Source organism: Bufo bufo, chromosome 7 (assembly GCF_905171765.1).
Source record: "Bufo bufo chromosome 7, aBufBuf1.1, whole genome shotgun sequence".
Classification (NCBI taxonomy): Eukaryota; Metazoa; Chordata; class Amphibia; order Anura; family Bufonidae; genus Bufo; species Bufo bufo.
This window is the reverse complement of record NC_053395.1, coordinates 142,201,854-142,224,908: the sequence shown is the minus strand read 5'-3', so window position 1 is coordinate 142,224,908 and position 23,055 is coordinate 142,201,854. Positions and strand designations below refer to the sequence as shown.

Here is a 23,055-nt window from a genome sequence, read left to right as displayed (position 1 = left end):
TTTTTGAGGCTCATGCCACCCCGCAAGCCTTAGTGGCTCCTAGGTTACTGCCTTCCCTCATCTGCATTGCACGGGGTATTCTTTCTGGCCTTCCATTCCCCTTTTACAGGGAATCCTTCCCATTGGTCCTGGGTGTGCTTACTGTGTCTACACGAAGCTTCCCACCCTTCTATCCCGAGCAAGAGATCCAGAAGCATGCGGCGTGGACGTCCTGCTCTCCCCTTGGTAGGAGTTCCTCCTCTACGTGCTTTCCCTTTCCCCTCCTATTCAGGGTTCTACGGAAGATCATGATGGAGGGCATTCCGACATTCCTAGTCGCTCCGGATGGCCCCGTCGCACGTGATACGCCGACCTCGTTCTCTTTCTAGGAGACGTCCCTTGGTCGCTGCCGCTCAGAGACTACCTTCTTCAGGGTGCGGTCTTCCATCAGCATTTAAGGTCTCTTCGTTTGACGGCGTGGCTATTGCAACCGCCATTCTGACGCGAAGAGGTTTTTTTAGCGGATGTCATGCGCACTACGATTCAGGCCAGGAAGCCTGCATCGCCCAGGATCTATTACACGGCCTGGAGGTCTTCCTGGGTTTCTGGGGAACCGGAACATTGCCCCACTTCGTTGTTTCTCTCCCCAGGGTCCTGTCCTTCCTTCAATCGGGGTTGGACCTTGGTCTGGCCCTTAGTTCTTGGCAGGGTCAGGTGTTGGCGTTTACTATCTTTTTCCAGCGTTCTCTGGCCCCCTTGGGCCTGTAAGAACCTTCTTTCTAGGAGTGGCACATTCGGTTCCTCCGTGCCAGCCTCTTTTAACGCCTTTGGATCTGAATTAGTCCTCTCTGTGCTCCAGGCTTCCCCCCTGAGCCCTTGCAGGAGTTTTCACTCAGACTCCTGTCCTGGAAGGTAGTTTTTTACTGGTTGCTATCACATCCATTAGATGGGTGTCCGAGTTGGCAACGTTCTCTTCCAGAGAACCCTTACTGGTTATTCATAGGGACAAGTGGGTTTCCTCTTGTCCCTTCTTTTCTTCCGAAGGTGGTCTCTGACTTCCATGTTAATGTGGAAATTCCTTCCCTCACTGTGTCCATCTCCTTCACATTCTGAGGAACAGGAGTTACACCATTTGGACGTTGTGAGAGCTCTGAAGCTCTATTTAGCAGCCTCCAGTCCCTTCCGCCGTACGTGCTCCCTTAACATGACATAGTAACATAGTACTTAAGGCCGAAAAAAGACATCTGTTCATCCAGTTCGGCCTATTATCCTGCAAGTTGATCCAGAGGAAGGCAAAAAAAAAACCTGTGAGGTAGAAGCCAATTTTCCCCACTTTAGGGGAATAAGAAATTCCTTCCCGACTCTAATCAGGCAATCAGAATAACTCCCTGGATCATCGACCCCTCTTTAGTAGCTATAGCCTGTAATATTATTACACTCCAGAAATACATCCAGGCCCCTCTTGAATTCCTTTATTGTACTCACCATCACCACCTCCTCAGGCAGAGAGTTCCATAGTCTCACTGCTCTTACCGTAAAGAATCCTCTTCTATGTGTACAAACCTTCTTTTCTCCAGACACAGAGGATGTCCCCTCGTCACAGTTACAGTCCTGGGGATAAATAGATGATGGGATAGATCTCTGTACTGACCTTTATATATTTATACATAGTAATTAGATCTCCCCTCAGTCGTCTTTTTTCTAAAGTGAATAACCCTAATTTTGATAATCTTTTAGGGTACTGTAGTTGCCCCATTCCAGTTATTACTTTAGTTGCCCTCCTCTGGACCTTCTCCAGCTCTGCTATGTCTGCCTTGTTTACAGGAGCCCAGAACTGTACACAGTACTCCATGTGTGGTCTGACTAGCGATTTGTAAAGTGGTAGGACTATGTTCTTATCACGGGCATCTATGCCCCTTCTGATGCAACCCATTATCTTATTGGCCTTGGCAGCAGCTGCTTGACACTGGTTTTTACTGCTTAGTTTGCTATTTATTAAAATTCTTTTTCATGTCAGTGTTACTGAGTGTTTTATCATTTAGTATGTACGGGTGACTTGCATTCTTCCTTCCCATGTGCATAACTTTACATTTGTCAGTGTTAAACCTCATCTGCCACTTATCTGCCCAAGCCTCCAATCTATCCAGATCCCTCTGTAGTAGTATACTGCCCTCTTCAGTGTAAATTACTTTACACAGTTTAGTGTCATCTGCGAAAATTGACACTTTACTATGCAAGCCTTCTACGAGATCATTAATAAATATATTGAAGAGAATAGGGCCCCCAATACTGACCCCTGAGGTACCCCACTAGTGACAGTGACCCAATCTGAGTGTGTACCGTTAATAACCACCCTCTGTTTTCTATCATTGAGCCAGTTACTTACCCACATACAGACGTTTTCTCCCAGTCCGAGCATTCTCATTTTATATACTAACCTTTTATGTGGTACAGTGTCAAATGCTTTGGAGAAGTCCAGATATACGACATCCATTGATTCGCCGCTGTCAAATCTAGAACTTACCTCCTCATAGAAACTGATTAAATTAGATTGGCATGACCGATCCCTCACGAAGCCATGCTGATATGGCGTTATTTGCTTATTTCCGTTGAGATGCTCTAAGATAGCATCTCTCAGAAAACCTTCAAACAGTTTACCCACAACAGATGTTAAACTTACCGGCCTATAGTTTCCAGGCTCTGTTTTTGGACCCTTTTTGAATATTGACACCACATTTGCCATGCGCCAATCCTGTGGGACATTCCCTGTCAGTATAGCGTCCGCAAATATCAGAAATAAGGGTCTGGCTATGACATTACTTAATTCCCTTAGGATATGGGGGTGTATGCCATCCGGTCCTGGCGATTTTGTCTATTTTAATCTTTAAGTCGCTGATGTACTTCTTCCTGGGTCAGACAGGACACTTTTTTAATGGGGAATTTATTTTTACATTCTGCATGTCATTTGACAGTTTATTTTCCTCAGTGAATACATTGGAGAAAAAAATATTTAACAACTTTGCTTTCTCCTCGTCGCTCTCTGCGAATCCCCCCTCATTACTCTTTAAAGGGCCGACACCTTCAGATTTGTACTTTTTAACATTTTATATAATTGAAGAACATTTTAGGGTTAGTTTTACTCTCTTTGGCAATTAATCTCTCGGGCTCTAGTTTGGCCGCTTTTATTTGTTTTTTACATGTTCTATTTTTTTCCTTAGTTTTTCAGTGCTTCCGTGCTACCCTCCTGTTTTAGTGATTTATGTGCTCTCTTAGTTGGCTAAATTTAGCTTTTTTGAAGTTTGGTATTTTTGTTCCTCCCTGTAGAAACGGTCTTTTGAATGATAATTGGAAGGTTATTACTTTTGGTCACTATTTCCCAGGTGTCCCACAACCTGCACGTCTGTTGTTCTGTCAGGTCTATTGGTTAATACCAAGTCCAGTATGGCCGTCCCTCTAGTCGGGTCCTTAACCAGTTGGGAGAGGTAATTGTCTTTGGTTATTGCCAAGAACCTGTTTCCCTTATGAGATATACAAGTTTCAGTTTCCCAGTCTATAACTGGGTAGTTGAAGTCCCCCATAATAACCACCTCATTATGATTTGCCGCCTCGTCTATTTCGTTTAGTAGTAGATTTTCTGTGGACCCTGGTATATTAGGTGGTTTATAGAAAACTCCTTTTAGTAATTTATTGTTGTTTTTAGCTCCATGTATCTCTAACCCACAGTGACTCCACATGTTCATGTCCCTCACTTATATATTCACGGAGTGTGGGCTTTAGACAGGACTTTACATAAAGGCAGACCCCTCCCCCTCTCCGGTTTTGACGATCCTTTCTAAACAGACTGTAACCTTGTACATTAACTGCCCAGTCATAGCTATCATCCAGCCATGTCTCAGTTATTCCCACTATGTCATAGTCCTCCTCACACATCACTAATTCCAGCTCCCCAGTTTTATTAGTCAGGCTTCTGGCATTAGTATACATACATTTGAGAGGTTTATGTATATTTTTTACCCTACACCTTTCCTTCTGAACTGTTCTAGTCCCTCCTTCCATTCCTCCCCCAGTCCCACTACCTTGCCCCCGGTCTCTATCTGCACCATCTTCCCCTTCTATAGTGTAATTACCCTCCCCCCCCAGTCCCTAGTTTAAACACTCCTCCAACCTTCTAGCCATCTTCTTCCCCAACACAGCTGCCCCTTCCCCATTGAGGTGTAGCCCGTCCCTACGATAGAGCCTGTATCCGATAGAGAAGTCGGCCCAATTCTCCAGGAACCCAAACCCCTCCTTCCTACACCAGTTCTTGAGCCACTTGTTAATCTCCCTAATCTCCCACTGCCTTTCTTGTGTGGCTCGTGGTACAGGCAGTATTTCGGAAAATACTACCTTTGAGGTCCTTGCCCTAAGCTTTTGACCTAAATCCCTGAAATCATTTTTAAGGACTCTCCACCTACCTCTAACTTTGTCATTGGTTCCAATATGGACCATGACCGCTGGATCTTCTCCAGCCCCTCCCAGTAATCTGTCAACCCAATCCGCGATGTGTCTAACTCTAGCGCCAGGAAGACAGCACACTGTTCGGCGATCACGATCTTTGTGACAGATTTTCCTATCTGTTCTCCTAATAATGGAGTCTCCCACTACCAGCACCTGTCTGGCCTGCCCTGCTCTCCTCAGGCCGGCGCATGCTCACTTCGCTCAACGAAGCCGCTGCCAGGAGTCCGCGGCGCATCAGGCTGAGCCTAGTGCGCAGGCGCCGGATCTAGCAGAGGGACGGGAGGATTGCGGAGGCGGGGCTGAGGTGAGGAAGGCGGCGCTGGGCACCAGACTGCGAGGGGTGCGGGCGGGCACCCTGGGTTAACGTAAAACCCCTTGGGCACCTTAGGTAGGTGAGTGACAGCTTAAAAAAAACTGTTTTTTGGGCTAATAGAGCCACAAGCAGGTTTAATAAGGGCAGTTTAGGATTCATGTTATTAGTACGGACCTGGCCATATGTTTAGCTTATAGGGCTCAAATCTCATGACGAATCCCTTTAAGTCCCGCAAAGAAATGACGTACATGTACATCATGGGTCCTTAAGGGGTTAATGTTACTGTGAAGCACTTTGGGCAACAACATAGCAATTAAATGTGGTATATAAATAAATCAAAGTTGAAATGCATTTCTCACTCTCCAGACCACCATTGTCTATACCAAGTAGGTAATACTAGCACAAATTACCGTCGCCCCATTAGAACTTCCCCTTCCTGCATTTTGCCGAGGTTACTGATAAAATAAAACTAGCGCCGGTAGTGAGAGCAAGAATTGTTTGGGGCATTTATGAAATCTGGTACATCAGTGTTCTGGTATAAAAATGTCACAAGTACTGGTGCACGGGACTTTTTGTGCAAAGTGTTGATTTTCTTAACAAAAGTTGCAAAAATGTTGCAACTTCATGCCAGGCATGCACCAGGCTACTTTAAAAGATATATGCGTCTACCACCTTGCCCTTGCACCAAATTCATTATTACTGTGCGACGTTTCATGAATTGGGCGCACCGGCACAAACCAAAGATGGACTTAAATCTGACACAAAAAAACACTGCAAATGGTAAATTCCCCTTCTGAGTGTGTTGAGGGGAGACAGAAGGGACATCCTTCATGAAATATCATCCACAGAGACGGCTTTTCTTGAGTGTACTGTTCACATAGGGAAACCACGGCACCTTCTTCAATGTAGAATATTTGATGGACTGGGTCTCTACCACATGGCACATGATCTAGACGTCCTAGGTCGCTGTGATGTGAAATAGCTTCTCTTTAGTTGGATTACTAGGATGAAATCACTGCAGTTCCCTGGTCTCTAGTCTGTAGCGGTGACATGGTTTCCCATGGCGTGGCCACATATGACGGCACTTTCTGGCTTCTCTCCTTCTCCACCTGTTTCCTGTCAGCGGCATACTGTGCGGCTCCTCCATCAGTGAAGAACAGCTGGTTGTGTTTGTAATGCTCGTGAATTTGCAGTTGTCCATATGTGCTTGTCTGAGGAGTGTAGATTACTGGAGCTCATGTAGGTAACAGAATGGCTTTTGATATGAGACTATGTATTTGTGAGACTATGTTACATTTTAAAGTAGAAAAGTCCCATATTCAATTTTACTCAAAATTGGAATGTCTAAAAAGATGCTACTAATGACCACTCAAAGATAAGCATCTTGTAAGAACATAATATAATGGAAAAAACTGAGTTCCCTCCGCTGCAGCCCGGTAGACAAGGCTTTATTAACATGAATATGATTGGTTTGTGTGATTCGGCTGCTGATATTAAGAGATTGTGCTGGTGAAGGGACAGCGAGAGAGAGATGCTCCTTAAAGGGCTTGTCCAGCCTAGGAGTTGATAATCCCAATGGCCAAGTGAAAAAAAAAATAAAAATTGTCTGTCCACGGTCCCGCAGGTCCCATGCAGTGACATGCCATTCTAGCACATGTGACTATTGAGGTCAGTGATTGGCTGTAGTGGTCACAGGACAAATGTGTTTTTATTTATTTATTTTTCTTCACTTTGCCACAGGTTACCACTTTTGGGGTTGTTTTCTCCTAGATGGACAACCCATTTAAAGGGAACCTGTCACCTGCAAAACGCATATTAAACCGACCGCAGTACCTTACAGTATCCCCCAGTGTGTTGCTAATCATGTTTTTCTTTCCTCTTTGTGTATCTTCATACTTGTTAAAAACGCTGTTTTAATGTCGGTTGGCGCTGTCTCTGAGTCAGGCTTGAAGTCAAGGGGGCAGTGGCCTCCTTGCTTCAAGTAAAGCTAAGCCCACCCCTTACCCCTCCTCTCTACAATTAGATGGACGTGATGCCAGGATCGCGCTCTTCTAGTGCATACGCGGTACGCTGCCTGTTACAGCGCGATCCTCACTTACCCGCCTGCATTTTGCTGACTGCGGATGCACTGGACAGTTCGATCGCGCCCGGCCGTCACGCCAACCGACATTAAAACAGCGTTTTTAACAAGTATGAAGAAAGAAAAACATGATTAGCAACACACTGGGCGATACTGTAAGGTACTGCGGTCGGTTTAATATGCGTTTTGCAGGTGACAGGTTCCCTTTAATTAATTGTCTGATTAAATGTCTGTTCCAGAGACATTGTACAGACAAATGCAACAGTCATAAATTTACATACCCTGGACAGAATTTGTTTTTGGAAAACATGAGGGACTCTGCAAAACCATTCATTATTTTAGGAGTATTGGTCAGATGAATTGTATAGCGTCACAGAATTATTTGTACTGTTTAGTGAAATCTCACAGATTGCCATGATGAAAAGTTTACATACCCTTGAATGTTTGAGCTAATGATATACCCTGAAGTTGGCACACACAGGTTGAGATTGCAGTGAAGGCAATCTATCAATGCCTCTGCACTGTTTGAGCGCATTGAATCCAGACATAGTGTCACAGTGCACCCGGAAACTATGCTGATGAATGGTTTTACCACCAATCAGGGCTAGCGGCCATGAATGGTCTGTTTGACAACTGCATTGATGTGCTGCCTCATCCTCCTCTCCTACTTCTCAGGGATTATGATCCTGAATACAGATGATAAGATCTTCAGCTGAATCTCTGTAGGAATGGAGTTCATGAGGAGACATGAAGTACAGAGAAGAGGTGGGGATGTGGCTAATGAGCAGCAGCACTTGTTTACAGTCTCCACTACCACAGCCCCACATTACCACCGTCTGTCCTGCCTGTTCTCTCTTCAGCCTTCTACTCATGAACTCTATTAATACAGAGATTCACCTGAAGATCTTATCTGTATTCAGGATCATAATCCCTGACAAGTAGAGCAGAGAGGAGGATGAGGCAGATTTTTAGCTCAGTCTTGTGAAGTAACTTGTCCTCCTGTGTGATTAGGACAGGTTTTATGTGTACTAATAGGATGGAGGCCATTTTATTTCTCCCAATGATTGCTCCCCAGACATAGCAAGCTATTATAAATAATGAAAGTTATTTGGGAATATATATATATATATATATATAGCAAAGAAAAGCAGGCGACACCACCTTCTGGAATAAGCGTGGAACTGTGGAAATACTCTTTGGAATATTTATTCAGAGATATCACACATATAAAATGGCCAATATAATGAAATAAAATACACTAAAACATTCAATTACAATAATACACTGAATAAAAACAATTGAATAAATAAGGAAGTGATCTCCTAAAATAATGTCACATGAGATAAATTGCGGCAGAGAGCTGTAAAAATCCACCTGTAAGTGTTTTCCAAATAGGACTGTCTCTGTGAGACTCTTACCGCTCTATAGTCCCGATGTATATGGTAAACTTCCACGGAGCGGTGGAGAGGTGTTATCACCAGAACCCTGGACGCTGGATGTTGAACAAGCGTGCAGCTTGCAGTATGTAGTCACACGTCGGTGCAGGATACAGACACCGGAGCGCAGGACGCTGAGTGCTGAATGTTCAGCTCGGAGGGCGTGCTCTCAGTCAGGTGATCCTATGCAAATGAATCAGATGTTCTGATCAGCTGATAGGTATCGCCCAATCACGTACTGCTCAGGTCCTTGTCCTTGCTACTGAGGAAGAGGCAGGAGGCCTCGAAACGCGTCTAGCGGACTACGCAACTTTCATATCTAGTACTGGTCCGGACCCCAAGTACGAAAGATCCCGTGGACAAAGAGTATTTACACTCTAAATATTATCCACCAACACTGCAATTTTAGGACCTGGATTGACGCTGTGCCTAGTGACCTTTGGTACAAGGACCTGAGCAGTACGTGATTGGGCGATACCTATCAGCTGATCAGAACATCTGATTCATTTGCATAGGACCACCTGACTGAGAGCACGCCCTCCGAGCTGAACATTCAGCACTCAGCGTCCTGCGCTCCGGTGTCTGTATCCTGCACCGACGTGTGACTACATACTGCAAGCTGCACGCTTGTTCAACATCCAGCGTCCAGGGTTCTGGTGATAACACCTCTCCACCGCTCCGTGGAAGTTTACCATATACATCGGGACTATAGAGCGGTAAGAGTCTCACAGAGACAGTCCTATTTGGAAAACACTTACAGGTGGATTTTTACAGCTCTCTGCCGCAATTTATCTCATGTGACATTATTTTAGGAGATCACTTCCTTATTTATTCAATTGTTTTTATTCAGTGTATTATTGTAATTGAATGTTTTAGTGTATTTTATTTCATTATATTGGCCATTTTATATGTGTGATATCTCTGAATAAATATTCCAAAGAGTATTTCCACAGTTCCACGCTTATTCCAGAAGGTGGTGTCGCCTGCTTTTCTTTGCTATATATTTTATTTTCTTAATTGGGTGAGTGACCCAATTAGCAGTGAACCCACCGCTATCCGTTCATCCTAAGTGTTGAGCCTCCCTACCTTGCCTTTTTCTATATATATATATATATATATATATATTATATATATATATATATATATAATCTCTATCTCTCTAAGTATTTTCATTTTCTTAATTCCCAGAGAACCCCTTTAGGAAAGAAGCTGGTCTCTGATTGCATATGATTAGGTGTTGGCCAGTTGTCTGCTTCAGCCGTCTTCTCCATAGGAGCCTCTGCCAAAATATATGCTGCAGTGGGAAATGGATCTAAACCTAATGTTCACTCCGGAACGGAGACAACATGCAATTATCTGTCTTAAATCATCTGTTGGCTCATGATGTCAGGAAGCAGGACATAAATTGTTCTCTGATTCAATGTTCCAGCCCGATTACATGCCCTCATGCAGGGAGTTGATCCCATGTGTTAGGCCCCTTTCACACGAGCGAGAACTCCACGCGGGTGCAATGCGTGATGCGAACGTATTGCGCCCGCACGGAATCCGGACCCATTCATTTAAATGGGTCTGTGTACATGAGCGGTGGTTTTCACACATCACTTTTGCGTTGTGTGAAAATCGCAGCATGTTCTATATTCTCCGATTTTCATGCAACGCTGGCCCCAGAAGTGAATGGGGCTGCGTGAAAATCGCGTCCGCAAGCAAGATGGTTGCTAAGAGATGTTGTTTATAAACAATTAGTTTTTTATCACGCTCTTGCATAACGCATTAAATCGCATTGCACCCGCGCGATAAAAACTGAACGCGATCGCAAACAAAACTGAATGGCTTTGTTTGCGAAATCGCACAGTTTTCACTGAACGCACCTGCAATGCATCCGGACATAATCCGGACACGCTCGTCTGCAAGGGGCCTTAGGCTACATTCACGCAAACGTATTTTGTTTCAGTGTCCGTTCCTTTTTATTTTTTTGTGGACAGGATGCGGATTTATTTTAATGGGTCCGAAAAAATGCATTGTGTGCTATCCGTATGTTTGTTCTGTAGCCCTGCAAAAAAGATAGAACATGTCCGTTTTTCTAACAAGAATAGGCATTGTTACAATGGATCTGCAAAAAAAACTGATGCCATACGGAACGTCATCCGTTTTTTTTGAGGAAGAGGCTACCCTTCCAATCATCTTCACAAGTATTACATTTCCAGGATCGCAATAGATAATATGCGCTGTAACTGGATTGTCCATGGAACTCTGAGTTCAGTTGCTGTGAGATACATTTGAGTGTATAAAAACAAAAACCCTCTACTAAATTTTCTCATGATGGCCACTTCCTTGATGTGGAAAAAGATATTACAACTCCCCCCCACCCCCCAATAATGTTGCTTTGGTTTTCCAAGGTGAATGATTTCATGTATTTGAAGAACATGACTTCCTCCATACATGATTCGTATGACTGCTTTTATAAAACAAGGTTCTGTTGGATGGAACATTATTCATATGGTCGTGTGTCCCATTCTCTGGTGAAAGTCTACCCAGAGGTGCTGGCTGTTCCAATTTAAAGGTAATCTGCTCCCCTAAACTATAGTAGGCAGTATATATAGTGTAAGTGACGCAGGGTCCGGGTATGTAACTTTTATCGTCATACATCCAACGCTGTGCTCTGACGAAACAGCAGTAAATGCATTGAGAGGACTCCCGAGATCATGCACATAATGGAGAGGAGTCCTCGCAATTGGTTTGTGGAAGCACAGCGTCAGAATGCAAGTGAATATGGAAATTAAAGTTATATAACCGGATCCTGCATCACTTGCGCTGTACACCGCTTATTCTACTTTAGGGCATGTTTTGGAGCTGAAACATTGCTTTTAAGTAAACGGCTGAGCGGTGATTAAAGGGTCGCCCTCCTGGGGCTCATTCAGACGAACGGATCTGAACCTGTTCATTTTAATGGGGCCGCAAAAGATGTGGACAGCACACTGTGTGCTGTCCGCATCTGTACTTTCATTCCGCGGCCCCGCAAAAAGATAGAGCATGTACTAAATAGGCATTTCTGTCATAAGGCCTGCCGTGTGCGTTCTGCAAAATGCTGGTATCCGTGTTTTGCGGACAGCAAAACGCATACGGTCGTCTGAATGAGCCCTTACTCTAATTAATATACTGATGATGGTCCCGGAAAAGGGACTGTAGACTGTTTGTAATATAAACCAATAAGACACCGGGAGTACGCTCTGCTTTAACTCCTTAGTGACCAGCCTTTTTTGGGCCCTACTGACCAAGCGTTTTTTTTTTTCTTTCCTTTTTTGATCGTTGCCTTCCAAGAGCTATAACTTTATTTTTCCACCTATGTAGCCATATGAGGGCTTTTTTTTTTTTCTTTTCCGCAGGACAAGTTGTAGTTTTTAATGGCACCATTTTGGGGTACACATAACTTTCTGATTAACTTTTATTAACTCTTTCTGGGAGGGAGATGGGAAAAACAGCAATACTGCCAATGAACTGAGTTTTTATGTTTATAAATTTCATGGCATTCATTTTTTAAAAAAGGATGAAAATCATTTTGCATCGCCACTCCCAAAGACCAATAACTTTTTTTATTTTTCTTTCTATGGAGTTGTGTGAGTGCTTGAATTTTGCAGGACAACTTTTAGTTTTCATTGGTATCATTTTGGAGTAAATTAAGCTGTTTGATCGCTTGTTGAATAAATTAGCAATTTTTAGTCTTTTTTTTTTATTTTATTTTTTTTATTCATATTTTTTTTTACAGCGTTCACTGTAGGGGATAATTTACATGATAAGCATGTAGTGCATGTCGTTACGGATGCGATGATACTAAATATTTGGGGGGGATTTTTTTTTGTTTGTAACTTGCGGGGTGCCAATGGGAGACAGAGGGAGTCTGCTCCCTCTGTCACCGCTTTACATGTGGTGGGCGCCATTTGCCGCAGCATGTAAAGGGTTAAACAACCCGAATCGGCACTCCTGATGGTCCAGGCTGTGAGAGTCAATCCACCATCACAACCCCCCCTTGTACAGAGCTTAGACTGGGCCGCCATGAAAAAGTGGCGGCCCAGCCAAAGGCCCCTTAGTGACTGCCGTAAGAAAAAGCGTATTGGTGGTCACTAAGGGGTTAATGAATGAACCATTGGCATCTTTTTTAATTTTCAGCTTTTCCCTTACTTGCATAAGTGGTTACACCAGTACTTTTATACATGGCCTCCATTGGGTTACGCCCAGCCTGTCCTCTTACTAGCAAACTGTGGAAATTACTGATTTGTAATTGCTAATGACAGTGATCTTGCAGAGATTCCGGTTATCTCAAGTTCAGATGCACTGTAGCAATGCTAAATATTAGATGCCTTGTTTTGGTCTTGGCGTGCAAGGATTTTTGCCAACACAAGCAAAGCTACATTTTGGCGCCCCCCCCTCCCCAGTCACATCACCCCCCCAGTCACATCACCCCCCTCCCATGTCAGATTTCACCCCCTCAATGTCACATTTCTCCCCCTCTACTCCATGTCACATCACCCCCTTTGTGTCACATTTCTTCTTCCCCATGGCACATCATTCCCCCCCTTCCCCAAGAGGCCCTTTCATGGGTCCAAACATTGTAAGATAACGATCTGTATATGTAGTGCGCCGCCCAGGGATCTCACTGCACTTATTATTTTTCCTGGGCGTCGCTCCGTTCGCCCGCTTTGGCCCCGTTACCATCTCCGGCGCTGTATGATAATTACTACTATGGGAGCAATGGGGAGGAGACATCAGCTTCTCTCCTGGGCGTTCCTTCTCCCTCGCTGTGACGATGTGCGATTGGACAGCGCTACAGCCAGGGAGAAGGAACGCCCAGGAGAGAAGCTGATGTCTTCTCCCTGTTGCGAAGTTGGTAGTAATTAGCATACGGCGCGGGAGACAGTAACGGGGGCCACAGCGGGCGAACGGAGCGGCGCCCAGGCATAATAGAAAGTGCAGTGAGATCCCTGAGTGCCGCGCTACATATACAGATATATAATATATATATGTTTCATTTTTCAGTCCCCCCCCCCCCCTCCCCACCGGCTCAGCGTCTCTGCACCCTAAGGCAGCCACTTGGTCTGCCTTATTATAGCGCCGGGCCTGGGCGTGCCCCCTGCGTTGCTACACGTCTGGATTTTTCACTGCGTGTTAGGTGATCTCATGTTAGAAGCGAGCAGAGGCTGAAAACGCGTGGAGAGGATTGCGTACTTGAGATGAGTGTTGCACTATACCATGGAAGGAATGCATTGCCCTGCCCTGGCTGCACTCCCTGTTTTGGCTTTGTTCCCAGCTCTCTTTTCCTCAGGAGAATCGAAAATGATTTTTGATACAGGCAAGAGAGTAAATGATGACCTTGACATAGAGAAGGCCAGTGCGGTGGCACAGATTTAGCTCAATTGATTTGTTTTGTATGCAATGAAATATTTCTACTGCCACCACCTTGATGCTCGCTGCACCAGGGCATCGCACACTGTATCTGCTGGGGCCCCACCACACATACCGTGGTAACACCTAGGCCTCACCATTAGCACTGGAATTCCATGCTAAAATTATCATTTAGCAGTTTATCTTTTATCTGTCTCCTGATCGCTGTATAACATTAAAACAAGATTAAAAAAATGAGAGAATTGACTTGCTAAGGCCTCATGCACACTGTATTAATTTGGCGGTCCGCATATCTTGGATTTGCAAAAAACGTATACCAGCCGCTGCTTTCCACATTTTACCCTTCCGCACAGCCCAACCCATGTTAAAAATGCCTATTGTTCGCAATTTACCGGAATGGGAGATGAATGACCTTTTTTGCTGGTCGTCAGAATGTGGATAGCACACTGTGTACCGTCCACATTTTTTGTGGCCTCATTCAAATGAGTGGGATCTCATCTGATCTGCAAAGTATGCGAACCAGATGCAGACCAAAAATACAGTTGTGTGCACGGAAACCAGTAATGAGAACTGCCTCTCCTCCTGCTGAGCCTTGCCAACAACTAGGCACCAGCACTACTGTACCCACTTCTGCCTGTGGAAGTGAAGATAATACCACACTCTGATAAGAAACGGTTTTAAACTGCTTTACAGAACATGAAATTGTGTGAAAAAATTTATAAATGAAAACCTGTATTGTAATTTGACTTGTATTGTTCTAAATGAAAGCCATGACCCTGTGCTGGATGACGCATGGGTAAATGACAGACCCCAATGACTGCTAATCAGCAAAACCCTTAGGCTTCTTTCAGACGGGCATTGCGGGAAAATGCGCGGGTGCGTTGCGGGAACACGCCCAATTTTTCCGCGCGTGTGCAAAACATTGTAATGCGTTTTGCACTCGTGTGAGAAAAATCGCGCGTGTTTGGTACCCAAACCCGAACTTCTTCACAGAAGTTCGGGCTTGGGATCAGGGTTGTGTAGATTGTATTATGTTCCCTTATAACATGGTTATAAGGGAAAATAATAGCATTCTGAATACAGAATGCATAGTAAAATAGCGCTGGAGAGGTTAAAAAAAAAAAAATAATAATTTAACTCACCTTAATCCACTTGCTCGCGCTGCCGGCATCTCGTCTGTCTCCTTCTTTGCTGAACAGGACCTGTGGTGAGCATTCATTGCAGCAACCTGACCTGTGGTGACGTCACTCCGGTAATCACATGATCCATCACATGACCCATCACTATGGTAAAAGATCATGTGATGACCGGAGTGACGTCACCACAGGTCCTGTTGCTGCAATGAATGCTCACCACAGGTCCTGTTCAGCAAAGAAGGAGACAGACGAGATGCCGGCAGCGCGAGCAAGTGGATTAAGGGAGTAAATTTTTTTTTATTTTTTTTAACCCCTCCAGCGCTATTTTACTATGCATTCTGTATTCAGAATGCTATTATTTTCCCTTATAACATAATAATAATGATCGGGTCTCCATCCCGATCGTCTCCTAGCAACCGTGCGTGAAAATCGCACCGCATCCGCACTTGCTTGCAGATGCTTGCGATTTTCACGCAACCCCATTCACTTCTATGGGGCATGCGTTGCGTGAAAAACGCAGAATATAGAGCATGCTGCGATTTTCACGCAACGCACAAATGATGCGTGAAAATCACTGCTCATGTGAACAGCCCCATAGAAATGAATGGGTCGGTATTCAGTGCGGGTGCAATGCGTTTAACTCACGCATCGCATCCGCGCGGAATACTCACCCGTGTGAAAGGGGCCTTATAAAATGCTCTAGTACAACTGTGAACGTAGCCTAAGGCTAGTTTCACACTAGCGGCAGGGGACTCGGGCAGGTGAACAACCTTTCGGATCCGTCCTGCCGTTAGTTCACGTGTGCATGCAGTACTTTTAGTCCGGCTGCCTCTCGCCATGCACTGCTGTGCTGTAGCCAGAACTCCGCCCCTGCCCCCGCAGTCAATGGGGACGGAGCGACAGTCCGGGGGCACACGTGAACTAGCAGCAGGACGGATCCGACAACCGCCTGCTGGACTCCCCTGCCGCTAGTGTGAAAGTACCTTAAGTTAGAGGTTATCATCTGTAAGAAGAAGAATGGTGTCAAACACTTTTCAAGGGCAGTAGTGGAGATAACTGAAAGGACCCGATAGGTACTGGACTATCGGATATAGTGGATTTTTGATTAATCCTAAACTATTTTCAAACCCAAACTCCAGAATATTTCCAGATTATCATATCTGGAGATCTAGTGGAGTTGGCCTATCACACATGTAGCCATCACCCCAGAGAGGTTCCCTGTCGGATGCGTTGTCACTACAGAGGAAATGTTTTGGGTCCCTAGGCAAGGGGCAGGAACTTTAGGCATGGCCCACTGTGCTTTTGTGGAACATTTGCTGCTTTTTTCACACATGCACTCACTCAGACAAAAGAGTTAGTACTAGGGCTCTGGGACAGATCATTCAGATGTTTGTGTTCACACTCCAGGTAGTCTCCAGAAAAGGTCTGGATTCCTCTAAGTGTAAATGGGGCTCTAGAAAGACACTTACAACTCACTTGTAAGGTTTGGAAACTCTCAGAAAGAAAGCACAAGCTAACACAGAATGATTATCTCAGGATGAAAATTATTTTTCAAAAAGAACCTGCTGAAGAGGTCATCTTATCAGCGTGGGTCCGGAGATCAGTTGGGGGGAGCAGGGGACATGTCGCTAGTGTATCTGTGATGATCAGCAGTACAGTGGAGCCCTAGGCGCTTATTGTCATTCTCTGAACTTTGTTTTTAAGCATTATTTGTTTTGTAGAATTTGTTTGTGATAATTGGAATAATTGACTCATTATTTTATTTTATTAAATGTCTGTTTTTCATTCACAGAAAGACCCGGTCTATCTGCGGCTGTGGTTGGACAGTTTTGTTTCTAATTCTGAACAATTCCTTGATGTTGACTTTGATGAGTTGCCAACCAGGTAAAATAAAAAATAACACGTGTATATATAGCAGTATGTAATGGTTTTTAAAGGGACTCTGTCACCACTTTCTAACCCCCCCTTTTAAAAGTATTGTTATCTCCATGGCGCCCCTGTGATTACAAAGGTGTTGTTAGAAGATAAATTCGCCGTCTCCTTTTGATAAAAAGAGCTTTTATCTAACCTGTCAATCTTCTTGATAAGGTGCCCAGGGCGTTTCTGTTGGTCTCAAGCTGCCGCCCGCCGCCGCCGCCGCTGTTGGTGCCCAGCTCCTCCCCTGATGCTTTCAGCGCCGCCTGAATGTAATGAAATACGCCTCCGGCTCTCGCTCAGTGCCCCCGGCCGGCTGCAGTGCTCGTCTGATGAGGAGGTTGAGCGAAGTGCGCGCATGCGCACTTCGCTCAATGAGGCTGATTGTAAATGTCCGCACGGGCGCATCAGGCACAGGCCTGTGCGCACGCGCGGGATCTTTGAAATGGAGGAGGGGGCACTGAGCGAGAGCCGGTGGCGTATTTCATTACATTCAGGCGGCGCTGAAAGCATCAGGGGAGGAGCTGGGCACCAACGGCGGCGGCGGCGGGCGGCAGCTTGAGACCAACAGAAACGCCCTGGGCACCTTATCAAGAAGATTGACAGGTTAGATAAAAGCTCTTTTTATCAAAAGGAGACGGCGAATTTATCTTCTAACAACACCTTTGTAATCACAGGGGCGCCATGGAGATAACAATACTTTTAAAAGGGGGGATTAGAAAGTGGTGACAGAGTCCCTTTAAAGGGAGTGTTTGGGAATTTAGCCATTTCTCCATATAATAAGATCACATTTAGCGACGTCAATGGCCTTATAACATTAAGATAGTGATTAGGTAAAACCAATCCTCTTGGCTGATTGCATGAAGGGTTCATTTGACTCTACATGAGTTACTGTAGTCTGAAGAGTAAAAGTAACCTGCACATCAATTTTACCACATATTAACGTCCTGTATGTGACTTCTGTGTAATGTTTTTTATAATAAATGAGTGAATAGTTTTCTGTGGTTGTCACTCCATGTATACTATTTCCTGTCCATACTTTAACCTCCTCTCTGTACTTATAGTACATCAGAGAGTCTCGCTTAACACTTTCAGGCCATCAGTCGGACCAGGGAGGAGTGGTGACTGAATTAGTGCAGAACATCTATGCTATCACAGAATTGTGAATGATCCGGTTTATACTAACAATGCACTACTCCTCTATATGTTTATTAGGCCAAGGGTACGCAACCTTTTCTTGTTGGGGGCCACATTGTCAGACTGAAGCAATCCCAAGGGCCAAAAATAAAACTTAGAGGGTATTGCCAACTGAAGTACTGTACTTATGACATATTGTACATACAGTGTATACCATAAATGTCTGGTTACACTTCCAGGATTCCCATCTAATGGAAGAATACATGAAAAATACATATAGTCATACGCAATACCTGTGCAATACATACGTGCGGCAGTAATACATATGCAATACATGTGAGCAGCCACAAGATGGACATACATGTCTGCTATCAGATGGTTGAGCACCACACAAATTGGTATCAAGGGTCGCATGTACCCCCAGGCCCCAGGTTGTACACCCCTGATTTAGGCCCATCAAAAGAACAATAGAGCTTTCATGCTGTCTGTTTTTCCAGTCCCCTGCCTACTACTCAAATGAGGATTACTTTGCAGATAAACTGTTCCCTGTATAGTGGAGTCACAACTGAGATTACTTTGCTCACTCATTGAGAACTTTTATCTCTCTGTGATCACTACTAGTGTAGAACAATATTTTGTGTTTAGTTTTCATTAATCTAGTAATGAAAAATTTTAAAAAGGCAAAAATTAAAAAGTTTACTATGAATATTTAGTTAAAAAAAACAACTTTGCGTTCAAAAACCCTTTCTGATTGAAGTTCCACTTTAAAATACAAAGACATTTTTTTGTCAGAAAATGGCCTAATGTTTACATCTATTTTTTATGTCAAACTTTTTTTAAACTGTGGGTCCTGTACTATCTGCAGTGCAATTGGAAAGTCCAGCCCATTTCACTTTTTTCACATTTTGTTATGTTCTGCCAAGTTCATTACACCGTAATGACAAAGGAAAAACTAAAATCTTGCATTGACATAAGTATTCAGACTCTTTAGGGCTCATTCAGACGGCCGTATGCTGTCCGCAAAAATACTGAATGCTATCTGTTTTTTTGCGGATCCGCAAAAAAAATTAAACATGTCCTATACTTGTCCGTGAAAATCAGGACATGGCCCCACTGAAGTCTATGGGTCCGCAAAAATACTGAATGCTATCCGTTTTTTTGCAGATCCGTTTTTTTTGCGGATCCGCAAAAAAACGGATAGCATTCAGTATTTTTGCGGACAGCATACGGCCGTCTGAATGAGCCCTTACTCAGTACTTAGTTGAAGCACCTTTGGCAGCGATTACAGCCTCCAGTCTTCTTGGGTATGTTGCCACAAACTTGGCACACCTGGATTTGGGTATTTTCTGCCATTCTTCTCTGCAGATCCTCTCAAGATCAGTCCGGTTGGATAGGGACTGTCGGACAGTCAATTTCAGGTCTCTCCACAGATGTTCTATTGGGTTCAAGTCAGGGCTCTGGCTGAGCCACTCGACATTCAGAGTTGTCCCTAAGTCCCTCCTGTGTTGTCTTGGCTGAGTGCTAGGGTTATTGTCTTGTTGGATGCAGAACATTTGGCCCAGTCTAAGGTCCAGAGCCCCCTGGATGAAGTTTTCATTAAGAATATCTCTATTCTTTGCTCCATTCAGCTTTCCCTTAACCCTGACCAGTCTCATTGTTCCAGCTGCTGAAAACCACCCCCACAGCATAATGCTGCCACCTCTATGCTTCACCTGGTATTGTGCAGGTGATGGATGAGAAGTTCCTGTTTTTTTCCCACACATAACGCTTAGAATTGGGGCCAAAAAGTTCAGTCTTGGTTTCATCAGACCAGAGAATCTTGTTTCTAATAATCAGAGAGTCCTTTAGGTGCTTTTATTTTTGTATACTCCCGGCAGGCTTTCAATTGTCTTTTACTGAGGAGAGGCTTCTTTCTGGGCACTCTGCCTTTAAAGCCTCGATTGTGGCGTGCTGAAGTGATGGTTGACCTTTCTGAAAGCTTCTCCCATCCACACACTTCTTTTGAACTCAGCCAGAGTGATTACTTACCGTAGTTTGGTAGGGTGTCCAGTTCTAGGAAGAGTCCTCGTTGGTGTAGACTTATTCCAGTTAAGAATTATGGAGGCCATTGTGCTCTTGAGAACTTTCAGTGTAGCAGAGATTTTTTGATACCCTTCTCCAGCTCTGTGCCTCCACAAAATCCTGTCTCTGTGCAGTACAAGCAGTTCTTTCCTCCTAATGGCTTGTTTTTTGCTCTAATATGCATTGTCAGCTGTGAGGCCTCATATAGACAGGGCTGCTTCTCTCCAAATCATGTCCAATCAACTGAATTTACCACAGGTGGACTCCAATCAAAGTAGAAATATCTTAAAGATGATCAAAAGCTAAATTTCAAGTGCTGTAGTAAAGGGTCTGAATACTTAAATACAGGCAAAATTCTAGTTTTCTCTTTTTAATAAATTTGCGAAAATTTCTACTATTCTGTTTTCAATTTCTCATTATGGCGCTAAGAGTGCAGATTGATTGGGGGAAAATGTTTGTGGTTTTGTTTTTTAGCACAAGGCCGAAGCGTAACAAAATGTGAAAAAAGTGGAAGGGTCTGAAGACTTTTTGAATGTATTGTATAGAGGTTATTGTACTTATAATCCAGGTTTTTATACAAAAAACTGTTTAATACAGTACCAAATCTCATATATACAGTGCATTTTATGTGTAGATTTTGAATCTGCAGCATGTCAATTATTTTGTGCAGATTTTACCCTTTATAATGCCAAGTTTGAGATGCAGATTTTAGTGAGGAAATTCAGTGAAATGCACAAACTACATTGCAATGTTAATGTAGCATTAGGATTAGTGGCAATTTAAAAAATAAATATCTAAAATTGTTTAACATGTTTGATTTATACGCTAGGTCATCTTCACATTCACTTTGAACATTTTAAAATAGACGAATTTCAAGGCTGTGGTCAACTTAGCACTTTTTTCCTCCTTTTATTTGTACTTTTAACTACTTTTATTTCTCTTTGCAGAATTGATGATGAACCCCCAGGATTATCTATGCTTGAAGACCACATCTTACAAGTGCTTAGGCTCCAGCTGCTGTACTGTGTGCAGAAGACAGCGGATGGCCTGGAGGAGGAACAGCAGGCCCTGTCACTTCTACTTGTGAAATTCTTCATTATAATTTGCAGGTGCATTGCTGCTTGCTGTGCAATTACCAGCTTCCAGAGTGTTTTATCTGTCTGTCCAGAAAATGTCCTATTCTTGTGAGAAAAATGTGCAATGCACGTGGAAGGTATTGGTATTTGTGCATGTTTGCAGTCTGCAATACGGGCATGGTCATGCGCATGAAGCCTCAAACATAGAAACATGCTATATTAGGCCTCTTTCACACAAGTGGGTTTTCTATCCGGATGCTATGCCTGTAGTGAGCACATAGTATCCAGACTGAATCCTGACCCATTATTTCAATAGGTCTATGTACAGTCATGGCTGAAATTGTTGACTAGTTGATGAAGCCTGGATGGGACAAAACGCGTCCTAATATGTACTTTATGATGCAATGAAGAGCATAAACTTGGAAACACCTTGCGTGTGCTGGGATTTTGTTACTGTGTTACTGGAGATATCGCCTTCCCGCTGCAGCGCACATGAAGATCACATGCTGACTAGTTCCATCTACATTATGCCCGAAATTGTTGGCAACCCTGAAATTTTTCTAGAAGATGAAGTATTTCTCTCAGAAAATTTATTTTGTTATACACATGTTTATTTCCTTTGTGTGTATTGGAACAACACAAAAACAGAGGAAAAAAAAAAAAGCCAAAAATGATATAATTACACACAAAACTCAAAAAATGGACCAGACAAATTTACTGGAACCATCAACTTAATATTTGTTTGCACACCCTTTGGAAGAAATAACTGAAATCAATTGCTTCCATCAAAAAGCTTCTTACTTCTCTAAACTGGAAATTTGGACCACTCTTCCTTAGCAAAACTGCTCCCAGGTCTCTCATATCTGAAGGGTGCCTTCTCCCAACAGCAATTTTAAGATCTCTCCACAGGTGTTCAATGGGATTTAGACCTGGACTCATTGCTGGCCACTTTAGAACTTTCCAGCGCTTTGTTCCCCTCCATTTCTGGGTGCTTCTTGAAGTATGGTCATTGTCCTACTGGAAGACCCATGACCTAGGACGCAAACCCAGTTTTCTGACACTGGGCCGTACATTTTGGCAAACTGCAGTCTAGTTTTTTTTTGTAGTGTGCGATCACATTTGCATTTTCCGTTTGTATATGTATTTCGCCATAGTGATCTGCACCTGCAGCAGGTTGTGCTGACCCAATCCCTTATTTTTTTCTTTGTAGTATATATTGGAGGCGTGGCGATCTCCTTGGAGTCATTGCACACCTGACCAGTTAATCTGTCCTTGAGGCTGGTTTTAAAGTCAGTATAAAACTGAGTCTGCTTGTATAGAACCTACCATTAGCCATCTGGCTCCAGGAGAAGTATATGGTAGGTTCAGCATGCATGTTGGTACTTGCATCCCTGGATCCGATGAAAGCTGTAATGGCACCGGACGGGGTTACAAGCAAAGTGTACTTGGCTTGCATGCTGACCTGCATTCCCTGGATTTTATGTGGCTGTCATGGCCCATGAACAGGTAGGAACAAGAGTTAGGGACCACTCATGAGACAGCCTTGACGCGGTGAGTGGCTTACTATGCTTTGGCCAAAATATAAACCAATGTCTCATCCAGCATGGAGGGCAGAGTGCTGGATGTAGTGTGCGATCACATTTGCATTTTTAGTTTTTTTTTTTAGTTTTTTTATGTCTGTGTCCTCCTGGGTCTCCTGCCATAGCATTTTATTCAAATGTCCACAGAGAATTCGCGCTCACACTGATGCCCCCTTAGCCTGCAGGAAGGCGTGAATTTCTTTGGAACTTGATTGGTACTGCTTATCCACCATCTGAACTATGCTGCGTTGCAACCTTTAATCGTTTTTCTCTTCCATCCACGTCCAGGGAGATTAGCTACACTGCCATGGGTTTAAACTTCTTGATTATGTGGTGCATTGAGGACAAAGGAACATCAAGATCTCTGGAGATGGACTTGTAACCTTGAAATTGTTGATATTTTTTCACAATTTTGATTCTCCAGTCCTCAGACAGTTCTCTTCTCCTCT

At 43.8% G+C, this 23,055-nt stretch overlaps 1 protein-coding gene across 3 annotated transcripts in view; it reads left to right on the top strand.

The window, feature by feature from the left end:
- Positions 1-23,055, top strand: part of NBEAL1 (neurobeachin like 1) — a 245,395-nt gene that overhangs the window by 32,976 nt on the left and 189,364 nt on the right. For all 3 annotated transcript variants that reach the window (XM_040441754.1, XM_040441755.1, XM_040441756.1), the window contains exons 3-4: positions 16,631-16,722; positions 20,898-21,059. In XM_040441754.1, coding sequence (XP_040297688.1) covers positions 16,631-16,722; positions 20,898-21,059 — 254 coding nt within the window. The remainder of the gene's footprint in view (positions 1-16,630; positions 16,723-20,897; positions 21,060-23,055) is intronic.